Source organism: Oryza brachyantha, chromosome 10 (assembly GCF_000231095.2).
Source record: "Oryza brachyantha chromosome 10, ObraRS2, whole genome shotgun sequence".
Lineage (NCBI taxonomy): Eukaryota > Viridiplantae > Streptophyta > Magnoliopsida > Poales > Poaceae > Oryza > Oryza brachyantha.
In genome coordinates, this window is record NC_023172.2 from 3,470,404 (window position 1) to 3,490,653 (window position 20,250).

The 20,250-nt window shown below is 44.7% G+C and overlaps 1 protein-coding gene across 1 annotated transcript; it reads right to left on the minus strand.

The window, feature by feature from the left end:
• Positions 1–16,420: 16,420 nt before the first annotated feature.
• Positions 16,421–18,603, minus strand: LOC102706881 (cytosolic sulfotransferase 1-like). Its single transcript, XM_006662179.3, has 2 exons — positions 17,987–18,603; positions 16,421–17,208 (listed from the first exon to the last, which is right to left on the minus strand). The coding sequence occupies exons 1-2, from the start codon at positions 18,601–18,603 to the stop codon at positions 16,701–16,703; spliced, it is 1,125 nt and encodes a 374-aa protein (XP_006662242.2). The 3' UTR covers positions 16,421–16,700.
• Between the last annotated feature and the right edge of the window lie 1,647 nt (positions 18,604–20,250).

Genomic DNA, 20,250 nt, shown 5'->3' on the forward strand with positions numbered 1-20,250 from the left:
CCTCTCCCTTTTTCTTTTTCTTTTTCCTCCTTCCCGGGCCGGCCCAGCCGAGCCGGCCCACCTCTCCCCGCCCGGCCGGCCTAGCCGAGCCGGCCTTCCGCTCCGTCCCCGCGCGCGCGCGCTCCTCCTGCCTGGGCCGCCTCGGCCCAGCTCGCCCGCTCGTCCGCCCGCGCCGCGGCGAAGTCCGTCTCGCCTCCCTCCTCCCTCGCGCCACTGACAGGTGGGGCCCACCTGTCAGCGACCGAAACCCCGCCTCTGCCCCAGCCCGCGCCCGCGCCGCGCCGCGCCAGCCGAGTCCGCCGCTCCGCCACCGCAACCGCCGTCGCCGAGTTCGCCGCGTCGCCGACTCGGTCTCCAACCTCCGTCCCGCCCTAGCCGGCGCCGCCACACTATAAATCCCCTCCCTGCCGCCGCGTCGCCGCTGTTTTCCCCTCCGCCACCAAGCCGCCGCTGTGTCCCGCCGTTCGCCGCCGACGTGCGATTGCGCCCTCTGCCGCCCGTCGTCGCCGTCCAGCCGCGTCGTCACCTCCGCCTCGCCGTCGCCGACTTGCTACCGCCCCGGTCGTCGCCGGCGGGCATCTCCAGCGCCCGCGCATCCTCTCGCCACTCGGTCGCCGCCGCTCCCGACCTCGCCACCGCCACCCCAATCCCATCGCCCGGTCGTCGCCGTCGCGCCGTCGGACGTCACCACCTGTCCCGCCTCCTCGCCGACCTGTCGCCGTCGTTCCCATCGCCGGTGAGCCTCTCCGCTCCCCTCCTCCCCTCATTTTCCTCTCCGCACGGTGCAGCCGAGGCCGCCGCCGCCGCCACCGTGCGCGCGCGTGCCTTGGGCGTTGCCATCGCCCCTCCGCTTGCCGCTCGTTCCCGCCATTCGCCGCACCGCCGCGCTCGTCGCGCCGTCGTTGCTGCTCCGGTTGCGCCGTCGTCGTGCGCCGCCGCTCCGGTCGCGTCCGCCGCTCGGCCGCCAGGCTGCGTCGCTGCTTGGCAGACGCCACCTCGCTCCTCCCACGAGCTCCCGTCTAGCTCCTCTGGCCGCACCCGCTCGCGCCGCCGCTCCACAGCGCCACCGCGCCGCCGTCGGCCGGCACTGGTCGATCTCGTCGCATCGGCCGTCGCCGCCGCGCCACCCCGATGAGCCCGCTCTCCTCCCTTCCTCTGTTCCTTCGTGCGACCGCGAGTGCGCCTGCCGCCCGCCGTCGGTCGACGTCCTCCGCGCCACCTCCTCCCGCACGCAACCATCGCTCCGCTTTCCTCGGTCGCGCCGTCGCTCGCAACGGTCGCCGCCGATCCCGTCGCTCCGCTCGCGCCGGCCCAACAGCCATGCCGCTTTTCCCGTCCGTGCCGCACAACCACCTCCTCCGCGCCGCGACGCAAAGCCGTCGTTGCGCCGACGCCGCCGCCAGTTCCCGGCCGTCGTCGCCGCAGTTTCCCCCTCCATCCTCCCCTGCCTCGCAGTGCGCCGCCGCCCGTCGCCTCGCGCCAGGGCTCGCCGACGCCGTCGTTGCCCTCCGGTCGCCGGTCGATGTCGCCGACGTCGACGCCCTCGCGCCGCCGGTCATCGCCGTCGCCACCTCCCCCTTCTCCTCGGCCCTCGCCGTCTCCGCCGCACCGTCGCGCCGCTCGCCGCCAGCCGGCCGCGCCCTCCTCCCCTCTCTGTTTCCCTCTCACCGGCCAGCGGGTCCCACCCGTCAGTTGCCCGCGCGCCTCCTCCCTCTCTCCTCCCGTGGGACCCGCATGTCAGCCGCCCACTTCCCCTCTCTCCCACCGACAGGTGGTCCCCACCTGTCAGCCGTCAGCCTCCTCTCTCCTCGCTGACGTCAGCAGCCCCATTAATTGCGCAATAATTGATTTAGGACTTTTCTGTTTAGCTAAAAAACCCAGAAAACTTCTAAAATTCATAAGTAATTCATCTAGTCTCCGTTTAGGTCCATTCAAATTTCATTAAATCCAGAAAAATGCCAAGAATCCATTAAAAATAGTTTCTTTCTCTGTTTCAGTAGTTTTTTAGCCTGTTTTTCTTGTTTTGCCTTGTTTGTCGTAGGTTTTGACCCCGTCGAAGCGCCGTTCATTCTCGAAGTCGTCGCCGAAGTTCCTCGTGGGTCTAAGCAAGGCAAGTGGCACCCTTCTTTGATCATATTGAACATATGATTATAAAATCCCCCGCTTTTACATTCAAACATGCATTGTTTTATGCAAATCTATTTATTGTACTTATCTATTGGGTATTTACCAATATATCCGTTGATTCCCATTTATTATTGTCGTCCCAGGGTTAATTTGAGTAGAATTAGGGTTAGTCAATGCTTAGCCATGCTTAGTTCAACTAGCTCACCAATTATTACTTCATTATTGTTACACTTTGATAGACCTTTAATGGTTGTAATCATTATTCATTTCCCAAGGTGGATTAATACAACTAAAATATTGCTTATGGTGGGCTGTGGGTGCATGGTTTTGAGAGTCGTGCCCATGGCAAATAAGGACCGGTTCTCAGGAAACCCTGAAGGTCTTACACGTACTAACCACAAGCCAGAATGGGCAACGGTGAGACTCGTAATCTAGCTTGTCCCTATTCGACGTACCCAGGCAAGGGTAGGCGTGATGGAGTATGGACAGGCAATCGTGGTGTAACGAAAGCTTCTCCTGCTTCCGGATCTACCAAGGCACAAGAGGGGACTGCCCGACTTGGTGTAAAGGAGGGGGTGAAACCTGAAGTGTGGTGCGATTGTCTAGGGAGGGTTAGGTGAAAGGTCTTATCATGGTTTCCGTACTGAGGTATCGTGGTGATACGTTGGGGCATGGTAACATGCTTGGCAGCCATGTCTTGTGGGTAAAGTTGTACACCTCTGCAGAGTAAAACTATTCGAATAGCCGTGCCCACGGTTATTGGGCGAACCGACAGACTCACTGGGATTAGTTGAACCTCTTTAATAATTTTATTAATCTTGGAACTGGTTTGACCCTGTGCAATGTGGTGTAACGTTGGCAGTGGTTTGGGTCTGTCGCAACGTGGTTTAACGTTGGGCAGAGGGTTGACCCTGTCGCTACGTGGTGTAACGTTCGACAGTGGTTTGGGCCTGTTGCAACGTGGTGTAACGTTGGACAGTGGATGTTTATTTTAAATGTTTACTTACTTTTATTTCAGTCTATTCTATTTACTGTTTTGCTAAATTACTGCAGCTTTGTGCAATTTAACCTTAGCCTATCCTTGATACCCTATTGCATTCATTATTCTCCCTCTCTTGGGTGTTACTTATTGAGTACGGTGGTTTGTACTCAGCCTTGCTTAATTTTCCCCTACCAGAGCAAGTGCCAGAGCCTGTGTCAGAAGAAGGTTGTTCCGAAGGTTGAAGTAAGGTTCAGTCCGCCGTCGAGAGTGCCTGTGGTGTGGAGCCGTCTTCGCCAGCTAAAGCTGAAGATTAGATGGTCTAGTCTTGTTTTCCTCTTTCCGCTGCATTTCGATAGATAATTGTTTTTACTTGTTTTTAAGTCGTGGAACTGTGTATTGATTTGTCATAGTGTGTACTCGGGCTGATGCCTGGACCGAGATTTAATACATGCTATTGTTCAGAAATTTGGTGTAAATTTCTGGGCGTGACATCACACTTCTTATTTTTTGCACTTAAAACATGAATAGATTCTTCAAGGGAACTCACCTCATTGTCGTCATATTCTGAATCTGATTCACCACGTGACATGAGGCAGAAACCAGAGATGTTCTTTGCTTCATCTTCTTCGCTCTCTCCATCTACATCGCTTAGGGGCTCAAAAGCGGCATAGACTTGATTCAACATCTTCTTGAGGTTCTCTTTAGTTCTCCTTCCCTGGTAAGTGCTCTTGAACTTGGGCTTATCGTCCTTAGTCTTGTCACCACCATTATCTTCCTTCTTGCCTCTCCCAAGCTTAGGACAGTGCGAGCGGATGTGATCAAGCGCACCACACTCGAAGCAACGAGTTGGTCCTCCTCTTTTCCTATACCTGACATTGTTCATAGCTCGAGAAATCTTATTAGCAGCCAAAGCCAAATCCTCCTCCTCGAACTGTTCGAGTTGTTCATCGGACATGGCATTAATCAAAGCAAGAGCGTAGAATTCGATGGTGAAGCACCAACATCAAAAGAGGTTGAGGGAGAAACCAAAGCACTGGATTTAGAATCAATTTTACGAGAGAGGATATTCATCTCGTGTGTTTTGAGTTTTGTCTAAAGAGAATCCAAAGTCAAGGTAGACATATCAGCAGATTCTTGAATAGTTGTAACTTTCATCTCCCAAACAGACATGTCGAGACCAATCAAAAAGTGGTGAGAGATCTCAGATTGAGAATAATTAACATCATAAGCAGAATCAACAGATCTAAGATAACTCAAAATTTTATTAAACCTAGCAAGATAATTATCCAAAGCTTCTCCAGGTTTCATCTCAAATTTGATGTAATCCTTTTTGAAAAGCTCTCGACGAAGTTCCTTTATGTTAGTTGTTCCGTGATGAAAATTTTTTGAAGCATTCCAAATCTCATTGACAGTTTTAAGATGCGAAACGCGATCAAAATCTGAACGAGAAATCCCACTCAATAAAATATTTCGAGCTTTGCAATTGTTGCTAAACTCGGTTTTCAAAGCAGGTGTGTTAATCTGTTCAGGAATCACATATAGCCGTGCAACTTTTTGCCAAACATCATAATCTTTAGCCATAATATAAGATTGCATCTTATCACACCAATAAGAAAAATCCAATCCATCAAAAACATGACGGTTCGGTGTGAATTTGTGAGCCATGGCAAGAAAACTCTAGATCGGTTACAATCCAAAAAACAATCTCTAGATCGGTTAAAATCTAAAGAAGAAAACGAGGCTCTGATACCACTTGTAGGATCGCAACAGAGTAAAACAACTACCAGAGAGGGGTGAATGGTAGGTAGATCAAAAAACCAAATCTTTTCATGGAAATAAAAGATTACCTTCACAAAAGCCTTACTGAAGCCTCCGGTCGCACTGCGAATGTACCACCAATCAGACCGCCGTTATATGGCCGGTCAGATCGCTCGCATAACCTCGGTCATACCGACGTTGTGTGGCCCGTCAGACCGCCAGCCTACCAGCGGTTAGACCGTCGGGATTCTGGAAAAACGCCGATCGACAAAGCTTCAAGATGTAGATTGAATCTCTCGACTTTTATTGATCAACCAGTGTTTACAAAGTGCACACAAATGACTCCTAAAAAAAACTTTCGATCTAATATCGAAATAGAGTCGAAACCCTAACTTTTTCTCTCAAATGGCACAAAAAAGCTCACCGGGGGCATACCCCTCGGTACCTATTTATAACCTCGATGTGGACATGCAAAGCCCACGTATCTAGCACGAATTAGGACTCCCAATCTCGTGGGAAACATATCCTTATCCGTAACTAACCATATCTCTATCTCTAATACAACAAATATTCTCAAATCCGGACTCTATCCGAATTCAACTTGCATATCGCATACGCACACAATATCTCCATCGTATGCCATATGGAATCTTCATCAACCACGTGCATTGAACTCTAGCCTAAGTATCCCGCATGATATCTTGACCACCGGACGTCACCTTATCTCCAAGTTGACTCCCGATCCATCACCGGCAATACTCTCCCGAGGCATCAAGTCACCTACACATGAATCAAACAAAGGAACCATATTCCGAGACCAAGCTATCTCCAACTTGACTCATGATTAGCAAAACAACAGTACCCATACATATAGAAACCAACTAGAAGTCAAATTCTCGAAGAACAAATCCGAAATCGAAAAGAAAAGCGAAAGCTGAAACTTTCGGGGCTGACCTGCCGGTCTGACCTTCCAAAAACCTACGGTCTGACCGCAGTTATCTGAAAGGTCTAACCACCCATATACCTGTGGTCTGACCGCCCAGTCAAATATCACAAAAGCACTTAACTCGCAAACCACCAATTTATTCATCACAAAAATATGTAGATCACTCCTTGATCTTACAATTTGCATGACTGGTTCCTCAATTCTTCACAAGCTTGGTTCTAATATTATGGTCTGGTGTCATCCTCCTGTTGCTAATGTTATTCCTCTTGGCGCCTTTCCTTGGCCAGTCAGGTTGTTTGTTCCTCCTGGCGTGTATCTTCTTGGTCTCGTCTTGCGCAGTTTGAGATGCCACGAAGATCTCCCGTGTTGGAATAAAGATTTTCGTACTACTGCTACTGTCAGATGCGTTGAACTTCACGGTTGGCTCAACGTCCATGTCAATCCCATATGGTTTAGATGCCATCTTAGGATATTGTAGCTCCATGCAACGCAACCTAGCTAGATTGGATCTCATCCTTCGCTAGTGTTGAGTAATCTAGTTCGAAGCGACACACCTCCTGCCCGGACTCAAAAGGCTCTGAATATGTGAAAAAAAGTGTCATACTCATTGGCTAGGAGTCGAATGTTGCCAAACTTGAAGGTCTGCTTCGTGATCTTCGAGTTGGGATCCATTGACTTTAGAAAATCCTCAATGCACCCTTACCTTGTGCGCCAACTGTTGACGATTGAGATCAGCAGTAAAATTATGGGGTGACAAGTGAAAAGCAGAAATCAATGGTTATGCAGTAGATAGGGAATTAACCAGGTTTTGGCTCTCAATATGAGATAATACCCTACTTCTGTCGAGTTTGCTTATCTAATTTGTCGTGTCCCTTTGGAGACCCCATGCCACCCTTATATACCGAGGGACATGGCTTACATATAAAAACAAAATCTAATAAGATCAAGCCTATCCGACCCAAAATACAATCATATCTAGCAATTTAGGGATATAATCTTGATATTACCAAACTACTAACCGGCCGGTACAAGATTACATCTTCCTTCCTTACTCAGGACCCCCTTTCCTGTACAGATATGTACAACATACGACCCCATACCCCGGTATCCCACAATACCTTTATTCCATACTATCCACTGTGGATATATTACTGAAAGTATTTTAGTTATAACATTTTTTGCATATTCAATAAAATAAAATTTTGGAATAAGACAAATGGTTAAACATGTTTAAAAAGTGAGTAATTTTACAACCCTTGAGTATGTACTAAGAGGTGTCAAAATTTTAGTGTAAAATTTGATACCTTCTAATACATAGGTACCAAGACGTACCAAAATTTTACACCAAAGTTTTGGTACCTCCTAGTAACTTCTCAAGTACCGTAAAATTGCTCTTAAAAAATCAATGTCATTGTAGTGTAGAGATGGAGTACAACATAACACACACTAATTTACATTATTTCAGCTCATTATTCCGTGGTGTTTACCTTTCTAATGCTTAATTTTTTTCTCTTTACACCTCTAATTTTTTTTAGATAATGGATTATATTAAACCCGGCCTCTACACCTTGTGAGGGTGTACACAGCCCAAATGAAAAGAATCTGAGTACATGAGACTCTCCCCAAAACATGGGACAAACCGTTTAACATATAAGATACACAAGCATCCAGGAAAACTAAAGACTAAGCTTCAATCCTTCCTCTGAAATTCCACCCGTCCCCAGCGAAAAATTCCATCAGTCGCCTTTCCAGCAGTTCTCTCCTAGTTACCACTTCAATTCCTTCATCTTCTTTAAGAAGCAAAGACCAAAGTGTGGCCAGCTGCGTTGCTTTGAATAGAACCTGCAAGAAAGAAACAATTTTGTAGCCATTAAAGACTATATCATTCCTACTTAGCCACAACGCCCAACAAACTGCCGCTATTGCCACCCATGTTTGTCTTTTTAAACTAGGTTCTAGACCCCTTAACCAACTTCCGAAAAGATGAGATTTATTCCGTGGTTGTTTGATCCCAAAAGAAATATAAATCGTGCTCCAAATGTGTCGAGCCATTATACAATCAAAGAAGAGATGCTGAACTGTCTCCTTAGCGTGACAAAAGCTACACAACAGACTTCCTTTCCAATTTCTTTTAGCGAGACTATCTTTTGTTAGGCAAACCCCTTTTTCCAAGCCATTAACCTTTAGAGGAATCCTTAGCTTCCAAATTAGTGATTTCCTAGGTATGACATCATTGAGCATAAGACTCCTGTACATGGAGCTAACTAAGAACATTCCTTTTTTGTTATTTTTGCAGTAGAATTGGTCTCGCTTATCGTTTAGGTTGATATTCACCACCCTTGAAACGATGTCTAACCAATCCTCCAAACTTCTTCCTACAATTGCTCTTCTAAAAGAGACATTCAAAGGGGTCTTTCCTAACACATCCGCAACCACCATATTCTTTTTCCTAACCAGTCTGTACAAGTTTGGAAATTCCTCTTGGAAAGATTGGTTGCCCCACCACTTATCTTCCCAGAACCTTATTTGTTTTCCACTATTCACAATGAAATGGCCAAGTTCTTGGAAGGTTTCTTTTGCTGTCATCAGTCCAGCCCAAAAATGGGAGTCTCCTGGTTGTTTCTGGGCCTGAAAAAAGGTTTTCTTTGCCAAGTATTTCCTTCTCAACATTTGCTGCCACAAACCTTCTTCGTTAAAAAGCTTAAAAATTCATTTGCTCAGTAAACATTTGTTTTGCGTTGCTAAATCCTGAATTCCTAACCCCCCACATTCCTTTGGTTTGCAGATCACACTCCACCTAGCAAGTCTATACTTCTTTTTGTTCTCATCGTATTGCCAAAAAAATCTGGATCTGTAATAGTCTAGTTTCTTTAAAATTCATTTAGGTATTTCAAAGAAGGATGTCATATACAACGCTAACCCGCTTAAGACTGAATTAATGAGCACTAGTCTCCCTCCAGTCAATAAGAATTTTCCTTTCCAACTGCTTAGCCTTTTTTCAAACCTGCTTTCCAATTCTTTCCAATCCTTGGTCATCAGACTCTTGTAGTGCATAGGTAATCCTAAATATTTGAGAGGGAAAGCCCCCATTTTACAACCGAAAAGATGAGAGAAAATTTCTTCTTCTTCTCTGGCCTTGCCAAAAAAAAAATAGCCCACTCTTATGAAAATTGATTTTAAGGCCTGATAATTTCTCATAGGCACCTAGGATCAATTTGAGATTCTTGGCTCCATCCATATCATTTTCCAAAAAGAGAATAGTATCATCCGCATACTGTAAAATTGACAGCCCATTATCAATTAAATTTGGTACCACTCCATATGTCAAACCTTTTTCAACCGATCTATTCAACAGGATTGCAAGCATGTTTGCAACCAGATTAAACATAATTGGTGAAAGAGGGTCTCCCTGTCGCAAACCTTTTTTTGTCTGAAAGTAGTGCCCGATATCATCATTCATTTTTACTGCCACGCTTCCTCCTGAAACTATCTGTTTTATCCAAAGACGGTCTACTTGTAAAGCCTTTCATTCTCAGAGTTTGTTGCAGGAAGCTCCAATCTACCATATCATAAGATTTTTTCGAAATCAAGTTTCAAGATCACCCCATCCATCTTTTTCTGGTGCATCTCATGTAGTGTCTCGTGGAGAATAATGGCGCCTTCCTTAATATTCCTTCCTTTCAAGAAAGCAGCCTGTGAAGGCCCAATGACATTCTTCGCTACTAGAGCGATCCGGTTTGTCATGACCTTTGTAAATATTTTATAACTTACATTAAGTAAGCATATTGGTCTAAATTGCTGTAATTTCCATGCTTCCTTACTCTTTGGTAGAAGAGTAATGATTCCAAAGTTCAGGCTTTCCAACGATAAATCTCCCCTGTGGAAATCTCTAAATACTGCCATGAGGTCATCCTTAATAATTCCCCAGAAAGTTTGATAAAACTCCACCGGGAATCCGTCCAGGCCTGGGGCTTTATTATGCTCCATTTGAAAAATGGCTTTTCTGACTTCTTCTTCTTCAACATCTCTTGTTAACACCTTATTTTCTAATGCTGACACCTGTGGTATATCCTCTTTTAGATCCTCAATCATAGAGAAATTATTTCTTTTGGGGGCTCCAAAAAGGATTTTATAGAATTTAGTTGCGTACTGCCAAAGCTCGTTTTCACCTTTTATCACCTCCTCATCTTGTTCTAGCTGAAAAATCCTCGTTTTCCTATGTTTACCGTTTGCTATCATGTGATAGTATTTTGTATTGTTGTCCCCTTCCAAAATCCTCTTTGTCTTAGCTCTTTGATACCATTTAGTTTCTTCTTCCCTCAACATTTTTGCTAAAGCCTGCTTGACTGAATTTTTTAGCTCAAGTTCTTAACTAGTCAAGAGTCTTATCTCGGCTAATTTATCCAGCTCATCCGCTTTTGCTATTAATTTTCCTTTTGCCTTTTTATAGATACCACTAACGTTTTTTGCCCATTCTCTAAGAAATTGACGGAGCCTTAGAATTTTATTTTGCCATTTCTCCATGTTATTTCTTCCTTTGACATCTTTGGACCAACTATTGATTACCACTTGATGGAAGTTCTCCCTCTGCAGCCATCCTAATTCGAATTTGAACAAGGGTTGGTTATTTTTTGTTGCCCCTTTCCCTGTATCTAGCAACAAGGGGGTGTGATCTGAGAGCTCTCGACCAAGAGCTCGAATTGTCACCAACGGGTTCTTGTCTTCCCATTCCGTGTTAACCAGAACCCTATCCAACTTTTCATAAGTTGGGTTTGGTAGGGAATTTGCCCATGTATACTTACGACCTGAAAGCGCTATCTCTCTCAAATTTAAGCTATCAATAACAGCATTAAAAAGAAAGTGCCATTTATTATCAAAGTTCACCTTATTTTTTTCCTGCGGGTTTCTTAAGATATTAAAATCTCCCCCTATTACCATAGGTAATGCCTCCTTTTCGCAAGAATTGACAAGTTCAGCAAGAAATGCTTCATTGTATTCATCCTGAGCTGCCCCATAAATAGCAACCAAAATCCATTGGAGTGCGTCTTCTTTGTTTTGTAAATGAAACTTCACATAGAAGTCACCTTCATCTATGCTTGAAACATCAAATACTTCCAAATTGACTCCAAGTAAAATTCCTCCACTTCTACCCTTCGGCCTTGTCCCATGCCATAAGAAATCCCTTGCTCCGCAAATGTTTTTCAGCCACGAATCCGCATACTTATTTTTACCGGTTTCTAGAAGAGCAATAAAGTCTAGCTTTTGCTCTTTAGATAATTCCGAAAGAAATCTTGTTTTAGCCAAGTCTTTACGACCTCTGCTATTCCAAAATATTCTTTTCATTGATATTTTCTTTTATTTCCTATTCTAAGCCCTACCCTCCCTTTCTTCTTCTTGGGGTCTCTCTTAATTTTTGACCAGTTGTTAATCAAGACATCATCCTCAGAATCGCACCTTAGGTGCAGGTCCTCCTCATCCATGACTTCTTCCAACACATCATCACATAAGAAATTAAGCAATATACTGTCCTCCTGCTCCTCCTCCTCTATTAAAATAGAAGGGCTACCAACTTCCCCATGTATTTCAGCCAAATCAGCATCCATACATCCTAAGTTTTTAGTTTTGTGAGAATTATCCTCCCTTAAAAGAAAAATTGATTCAGACCTTAAAGCATTAGTTTCTCCTAGGTTTAGTCCTAAGTCAACTAAATTTTTAACAATATTATCTTGCAAAGTAAGGGAACCTGAGAATTTAGCTTCAGTACCTGTGCCTAAGTCGAGGTTCATCCTCGCCTTCTTGGATTTCGCTTTTTCGAGGGAGTGCTCTCTATTGCTGTCTCTCAGCCTCTCACTGGCACTTTCGGTGTTGTCACCACTTTTGCAACATTGGCTAGCCTAGCAATCTTCTCTTGCTGCACCATTCCTTCAATATCTTCTTTCTCTTCTCTCTCAACCTTCTCATGCACCTCCTCTAGAACTTCTTTGACTGCCAGGTCCAAAATGTTATCCGCCATTAACTGCACCTCTCCTTCTTTGTCAAAATCTTTAGCTTCAAGAGCTTCTTTTCCTCCATCTTTTTTCTTTTCATAATTACCATCCATAACCACATCATCCTTTTCCATCATTTCCCTTTTTATTCTCCCCTTCTTCCTTTCCTGTTCCGTCCTCCCCTCCTTCCACATTGCCATCTTCATCATCTCCATCCCCTTCATCCAAATTAAACCCCTTTTTTCTCTACCTCAATTTTTAATTCAAAGTAATGGTCCCCAATCACCACATCCAGCATCCTGGGGATTAACTTTGGGTTAAGCACTGCTACGAAAACCCGACCGAAGTCATTTTGCCTAGTGGTTTTCATGTTGACCAACTGCGTAGCCCCTAAAAGCGACCCTACTGCCCACAACGTTAAATACTCCCTTAGTTTCTTTCTCAGCCCAAAAATCCTAACCCAGACTTTAGGTAGGAGAAAACCTTCTTCTTCTTCCACCCATTCATCGAACTCCACCCTTACACCCGTAGCTATTCCTCCTTCCTTCACATCTGCTCCACCAAAGTTTATAGCCCGCTGCAATTCTCCTTTTGTCGGAAACGGAACAGTGAAGGTATTGTTACCTTGCGGTACCGGTTCCCATTTCCATTTGGCTGGACAATTTTTTTGGAGCAATGAGATCAACCATCTACTGATAGAATACCTCCAACCACACGCACCAGTGCCTTCTTAGTATTTTTCTTACTCATTTGAAGTGGGTGATGGTATATATGCTGGAATTCTAGACCCTCAACCGCATATCCCACCGCCTGCACCCCTGGTTTTGGAAGCTTCAGGATTGGACATTTGTGGTTGACATGCTCGCTGCTATCGCAGATATCACAATACACCTCCACAATACACTCAGTACTTGTATGTCCCTTTTGAGTGCACCTGGAACAAACTATCCCTCTTTCTGAACACCTCCACCCCCTTTCTGAACATCTCCCTTGTTATTACTAAACAAAAGCTGCACTTCTCCACCTTCCAGCAAACCATCTTCATCAGCAAACTCAAGTGTAGGAATTTTACCTTTCTTTTCTTTTGCCTTCATCAGGACCACTACTTCTCCCACCTTGCTCTGCCCTGGATTCAAGTTTCCTTCTCCTCTATCTGCCTCATTTTTTGATTTCAAAGACTCACCAAAAGTCCTATCGATATCCTCCTCCATTGGAATCGGGTCGTCCCATCGACGCTTGAACACATTCCTGCCCACTTGTTGATTTCCACCCCCAGCACCATAACCTCCCCCCTGTTGTCCAGCTCTTCCAGGGAGGCCACCCCTTCTTGCTCTGTCTCCTGCCCCCCGTGGCCTAAAACCGAAAGGCGGTCTTGTTCTTCCCCCGTTTCCTTGCCTGAAGCTGATTCTGGGCTGGAAACATAGCTGATCTTCCTCTGCTCCCATCGTACTGCCTCGTTCCTTCCCCAAGCTCCTCCGCCATGGTGTGCCCAGGCCCCTCCACCACGGTGGCTCATGCCTTCCGCCGCCGAACGCAGTCGCTGGGGATCACGATGCCTCTCTTTTTCCTCTCCTCCTGTCTGTTCAACTTTCTTTGTTGTGACCACCACCCTCCCAGTTGCCAGTGTGAGTGGCTTCCGGTCCTCATTAGCAAGCGGCCCACCCCAGGGTAGAATACAATCGGTTTTTTGGAGCCAGTGCCCCAATAAAACTCCTTAAATGTGAATTTCTCAAAAGGTCTCGAAATTAAACTGACCTGCAAAGTTGCCTCCTTGATTCCCTCGGCAAATCCTCTTTTCAGATTTTGGGTTCTGACACCGAGGATCACCTGTTCTTCCCCTTTCTTCTTCCCTCCCGGCTCCCTTTCAATCACAATTTCCCTGTCAATTTCTTTTTTATCCGAGCAAGGTGTTGCCTTAGGCTTTTGTTTCTTGAGACGCATGGCCTCAGCCAGCTTGTCCCCGATGGTGAGACATTGCGAGCGTCTAGCGCCCGGCAGTGGTCCTCTCCATGGTTTACATCGGCTGTTATTTTTGCTTGCAACCGCATCAACTATTCTTCTCGCTTGCTCACCGTTTTTCCTAGCTCCTTTGTTCTTAGAACATGATCTGGGTATCTTTTTTTGGTGCTAGCAGCAGATGTTCTCCCGCACGGAGCACCTCATCCCCTGTGAAACCTTCAGCCATCGCCCTCTCCAAGAAAACAACATCGCTATCTCGTCCTTCACTGCACTCAACATCCGTCTCTGGTTCTGTTGGTTCATCTTCATCATCCGATGATTCTAAATTCTCCCCAAGAGCCCAGAATCTAGAGCCAGCAAAACACTTGGACGGAGCTGAAGAACAAAACGATCTACCAACATAGCTAACCGTTGATAGGGAATCCCCCGCCGGTGGTAACATAGGAGATGATAATCTCCCGCTACCTTGCTTGCCAACCGGCCTCTCCTCTAACCGTTGCTCAGAAAACCTTTGCTTACCTGATGATGGCGGTGCTGTTGTCGGGGAGTCCAGTTCGTCCGCCCACCACCTGCCCGAAGAAGCCTTGATGGCCCAGCTCACCTTCTCTCACAATCTCAGTGGTGTATACACGAACACAAGCTCGCTAGCTTCTCTCGGTGGATGGAAACACACATATGCACAGGAACAAAAGAAGTAGCACACACAGAAGTTACTCGGTACTGCCCACCAGCACCAGAACTTGCACTTATATTCAGCTCACTGCATAATCACACCACTGATAACATAGCTTAAATAAGCACACACACACGCACTGATTCAGCCACGTTTGGCCGCACGACTCGGCCAAACTCTCCCGTGGCCACACACTAATCACCTTTCTACATGCAAAGCACATTTCTCTACATGCAGATCATACCACTAACCACTACATGCACGAGCTATTTGATCCACTCTTCTAGCCATGACTGATTCACTTGACTTGGCCCCATCTCCACGCCAACGTGCGCATGCATGACTGACCAAACTAACTAACACATGCATCGGCTGATTTGCTCCTAATCACTCACCACTAATTGACTAAGCACCTGATCGCACAAGCATTCCCACCATGGCTGCCTCTCTTAGCCACTAAGCCACGTGAGATACTAAGCATGTACACAACTCACACAAAATATATATAAAATAACAAGATTAATTCTAACAATCACCCCCTAATCTTGTTGGATTTTATTCTTCACCTTCACTTGGTCTTCACAGCAACATCATGATCCACATTTGTTGTGACAAGAAGAGCCTTCTCCTTTTTTTGTCTCCCGCTGCGTCGGTGCTTAGAGCCAAAGTTAATCTTCTGCCGTAGGTGAGCTTGGACGAGAGCCCCGTAAGCTCCCCGGCGGGAACTCCACCATCGACGAATTATAGATCCAGTGGCTACTGTTTTTGTTACACTTCTGATTTTTTCCTGTCTACTTATTGCAGCCAGCTAGCAATGTTGCTCAATGTTGGGGGGACGTCAAGCCAGCCTGCACCAACTGCTGGCAGCAGAGGAGAGCCTACTCCTTCATCTGAACCTACCACTGCACCTCAGCCATCTCAAACAGTGAGCACACCTCTAATTAAAGTGCAAACATAATAGATCACAGACTTCGTCTCACGCAAAAGTGAAGACTGATCCATCAAACCTTTCGGAGAGAAGTTTATCAAGACTCTCAGCCATGTCTGGCGTGACGTGGTTCACCCAATCTCGGACACTGCCCTTGATAAAGAAACACTGCCATGCAAGTCCCGAGAGCCTTCATCTTCTCAAAGCTGCAGAGCTCTACAATGCTGCCTGTGTTCAACTTCTTTCTCTAGAGCAATGATCCGAGATGTGGAGAAATCTTCCCTTGGTGGAAGGAAACATCATGTACTACTGCAACCGATGCCAACATGTAGGTGGTCTCTTGAGCTTCATCTCCATGCCAGTGTGGTTCTAATCCCGACTTGGTTTGGATCTTTATTGTTGATTCAATCTAGTTGGGATTGGGTGAGAGAATTCCTCCTCCAACTGGTCTGAATGTGAGTCAAGGAAACATAATTTCCCACATTCACCATCTTGGAGTCTGATTCGACCGAGCTCGAAGGTTTGACCAAGGGCAAACTTTGCCTTTGCGATCTTCGAATCAGAATCCATCGATCTTCGATAGAAGTCTCACTGCACCCCTACCTAACGTACTAGCTGTCGATGTTTCGTATCAACAATAAATAAAGGGGTGGCAAATAAGACACATGAGATAATAGGTGGGCTTTTGAATACGAAGTTATACCCTACTATTGGCTAGGGTTTAGCTATGTGTATTTGAGCTAAATAGCTTTGAGTTGTTCTTGAGGGACCCTCTACCTCCCCGTATATATCGAGGAATAGGATTACAAAAGCTAAGATACTAAGTCACATACTTGGTCTCCCTAGCATGATATATGGTAATGCCTGACTAGGTTTACTAGATTGGCGGAAAGACACAAGACCTTCTTTTAGTAAGTCTAATTATATTATGGTATTAATTCTATCTCCATACACCTTGTGCCACGCAGGTGGTGCGGATACCCTTAATACATATACACATGGGGATTTATTGCTAAATGCATTTTAATTTTATATTTTCACATATTCTCATAACAATTTTAAATAAGACAAATGGTGAAACGTATTCTTAAAAAGTCAACGCCATTGTCTAATAAAGTGTATGGAGGGAGTACAACACAACAAACACTAATTACATTATTTCGAATCATTATTCTGTGGTGTTTACCTTTTCTAATGCTTAATTTATGCTCGTTACACTTTCTAGGTTTGACTTGATTCATCTATATATCAAAAAAATTCATTAGCACACGTATTAATCTAGAAAAGACCAGAAAGTCTTATAATATAAAACGGAGGGAATAGATCACAGAGACTTCTTCTCAAGCAAAAGTGAAGTCTGATCCATCAAATCTTTCCGAGAGAAGTTTATCAAGACTCTCAGCCATGTCCGGCGTGACGTGGTTCACCCAGTCTCCGATGGCGCCCTTCCTAAAGAAGGAATCGTTGGGGAACTCCGAGGACACCACTCTCTGCGACGATCCCGCCATGCGAGTGCCCAGCGCCTTCATCGTCTCGAAGCTGCAGAGCTCCACGATGCGGCTGACCACGCCGGCTTCCCTCTCGGCCTCAGAGAACGGCTGGCCGATGAACTCCGCGATCCTCTCCACGTTTCTGGCCGGGTCCCGCTTCATGTCCTCGTACCTGAGGACCAGCACGTTGCACGGCCTCGCCTTGCTCGCGTTCCAGTAGCCGATGATGTGGTCCCAGACCGGGCTTCCGAAATACGTGCATTCCCGAACAGACTCCCACACGTAGGATAGTGGCACGTCACGCGACTTGTCACGGTTGACGAAATGCCAAAATGAGATCAGCATGTCCTTTGGTTGCCTGCAGTGAAAAAGAAAAACAAACATGATGTAGTATTACCTCATTACATGCGAGTGTAACAACTGTACACTTATGGTGTTCGATGGGAGGATAACTAATCCGCGTGAAAAACTAGTAATAGTAATATTAGTATATATGATTAATTAATAATTAATTATAAAAAGTTAAAAAATGGATTTGATTTTTTAATGCAACTTTTCATCAGAAAGTTTTCACAAAAATTACACCGTTTAATAGTTTGAGAAACGTGCATGAAAAAAAAAGGAAATCTGGCTTACTTACCGTGCTGAACAAATGCGGCCTAGGTTTTCCTTCTTATTTAGCAGCCCCCGAATTCAAGCAGTGCTCTAAATGTTAAAAATTTTGAATTTATTGTTTGAAAATTTCTAACTTGTATGGATTTACCGAAAATGTATCTAAATTTCTTTTTTTTCACAAAAGTATATTTATCCATCCTAAAATATAAGTATTTATAGAATTTAATTTTGTACTAGTGTATAAGCATTTCTCTGCATTGATTTTTATAATTTCAGTTGTTTGAATGATTTCAGAGTAAATCAGATGCTTAAAAAAAGAATCTAATCAACTCAAAATTAAAATAATGATTAAAAAGAATCTTTTCACATCTCAGACATCTTCTGCTTATATTTTGAAATGAATATAATAATCTAGACCAATCAAAACATACCCCTCCCCTTTTCTGCATTCGGAATTACAGAACATGGGTTTTTATTTCACGCTCACTGTACTGCCCACCCAAGAAATATGGTTTGCGTACCTGCAGACGTAGATGATTTTGCAGTTCGGGTTGCCGGTGATGGAGGCCGGCAGAACGGAGTACGGGAGGTGCGTGCTCAGTAGCCGCGGTGACGGCGTCGCGGCGAGCTTGGCCTCATCCTCCTTGCTGGAGTAAATGGACTCCAAGAAAGGGACGCAGTCGTGCGGGTTGAGACGGAGGAGCGGGTGTAGGCGGCGGCGGTCGCCACCATCATCGCCTCCGACGTCGACGGCCGGCGGCGGCGGCGGCGGCGGATAGGTGCCACGCGCCGCGGTGGCGAAGGCCAGGGCCTTGAGCCACGTGGTGCCACACTTGGGCAGGCTGGCGACGATGACGTCGCCCTCCTCGCGGCGTGCCTCGAAGCGGCGCTGGAACGCCATGATGTAGGGGAGCCATTTCTCCGGGAACCAGCCGCCGTGGTACAGGCGCATCCTTCTCATGAGTGGCGTCGGCGGCTTGCTCGGTAGGGCGGCGATGGCTTCGTCGAAGTCCTCATCCCCCTCAGCCGACGGCCGGTGCGCGTCGCCGGCGACCACCGCGACGTCCTTGAACGGCACGGGGCCTCTCTGGCAGCCTGCTGCTGTGGCGCTAACCAGAGTCATCTTCTCCGACGACATTGGAACGGAGGCTGGCAGTGGCTCGAGTATATATATATAGCGTACGTGGAAACCGGAGTAGGTTGGCCATTGATGTCGTTAATTTGATTTGTTTCTTGCAGATGAGAGGTCGTCCTCGAATAATGGCTTGTTTTTCAACTAATTAATTCGTTAATTCACGGTGGTCCAATAATGTCTCGTCGATATATGAAAAATACACAAGAAACAAGATCGGTATCATGATCATTGATCAATGAAATCGACTGGCCAGTTTGTCCACTGCTATGGGAATGATTGATTCAACGCAAGCTGTCCGGGCGCTCGAGTTATATAGTGCTCACTCTGATTGTTAATGTAAGATATTCTTAAGAGATGGAATTTTATTACACGGATACACGTTCACCCGTTTATTGTATGTCACATTTAAATATATATATATAGCTATTAAATAATATGAAAAAAAATAATAAGATATATTAATATGAGATATATCACTCCAAAAATATGTTCAAATTTTACTCTCACAAGTTCTAGGCCGACTTGCGCTTGTACCGAGGGAAATTGTTTTAACCACACGGGTGGGCATGTCATCTAAATAGTCATTAAAAAATATGAAAAAAAATTGACAAGATAGATTAATATGAGTTATATCCCTTCATAAACATGCAATTTTAAATCCAACTTCTACAAGTTGTAAAAAAAACAAAAATAAACTGAAACTAGTATAAGCACATTCACAATTATTTTGTTATTTTTGTTACCATATGTAGAAGTAGAATTTAACCTTGTATGTTTGTGTAGTGATATAACTCATATTAATCTATCTCATTAAATTCTTTTATATTTTTTTATAACTATTTAGATGACATGTAAGCAACGGGTGGATGCACCCGTGTGCTAAAAAAACTGCATACCTTGTACCGACACATTTTATGAATGAAGTATAGTTTCAGGTCTCTGTGCCGATTAAGCATGCTTATACACGCAAAGATCAATTTGAACTGATAGATAGAGTTCTATATATACTCACAACTTCATCAATACTGAATCTAGGTCGATAATTCATATTGTTTTAAACAAATACACAATCTTTAAAACATACTTTTAACTATAATTTTCTATCAAAATAAATGCTAAATAAATAAATATTTATTTTTATTAAAGTATTTTTAAGGCTCATCTATACATGTTGTCCTAGTGCTTTTAAACTAAATATTTAGAAAAATATTAATAATCAAAGTTTGACTGTACTTTTATCTGAAATGACACAGATTATGAGAGTGGATGGAATATATCAATGGGTACTGTTATGCACCGCTTCTCCAATGAGATGACTAATGGGTGGTCAATAGAAGGATGAGTATAGCTTGTGCTGATAAATCCAATTGGAACAAGCAGCAGGCAGGCTAGCTGCCATTTTTCTAAAATAGTTGTCGAATAGGGAGTGCTCCTTTGTATTTTAATAGATAACTTCGTTGACATATTATCACATATTTGATAATTCATCTTATTTATAAAAACTTATATACTTATTATTTATTTATTTTTATTATATTTATTACTAAATGCATTTTAGCCATAATTTATATATTTTTGATATTAATAACACACTGTGCCATTCATGCCGATTTTGTGATTGGACGTTATATAGTGCTGTGGGATAGCTAT

Excerpts from the sequence above, each read along its gene's own strand:
- LOC102706881 (XM_006662179.3), bottom strand. The coding sequence starts at position 18,603 with ATGTCGTCGGAGAAGATGACTCTGGTTAGCGCCACAGCAGCAGGCTGC. Across the intron at positions 17,209-17,986 it reads AAAATCATCTACGTCTGCAG|GCAACCAAAGGACATGCTGA; the intron begins GTACGCAAACCA and ends TTTTCACTGCAG.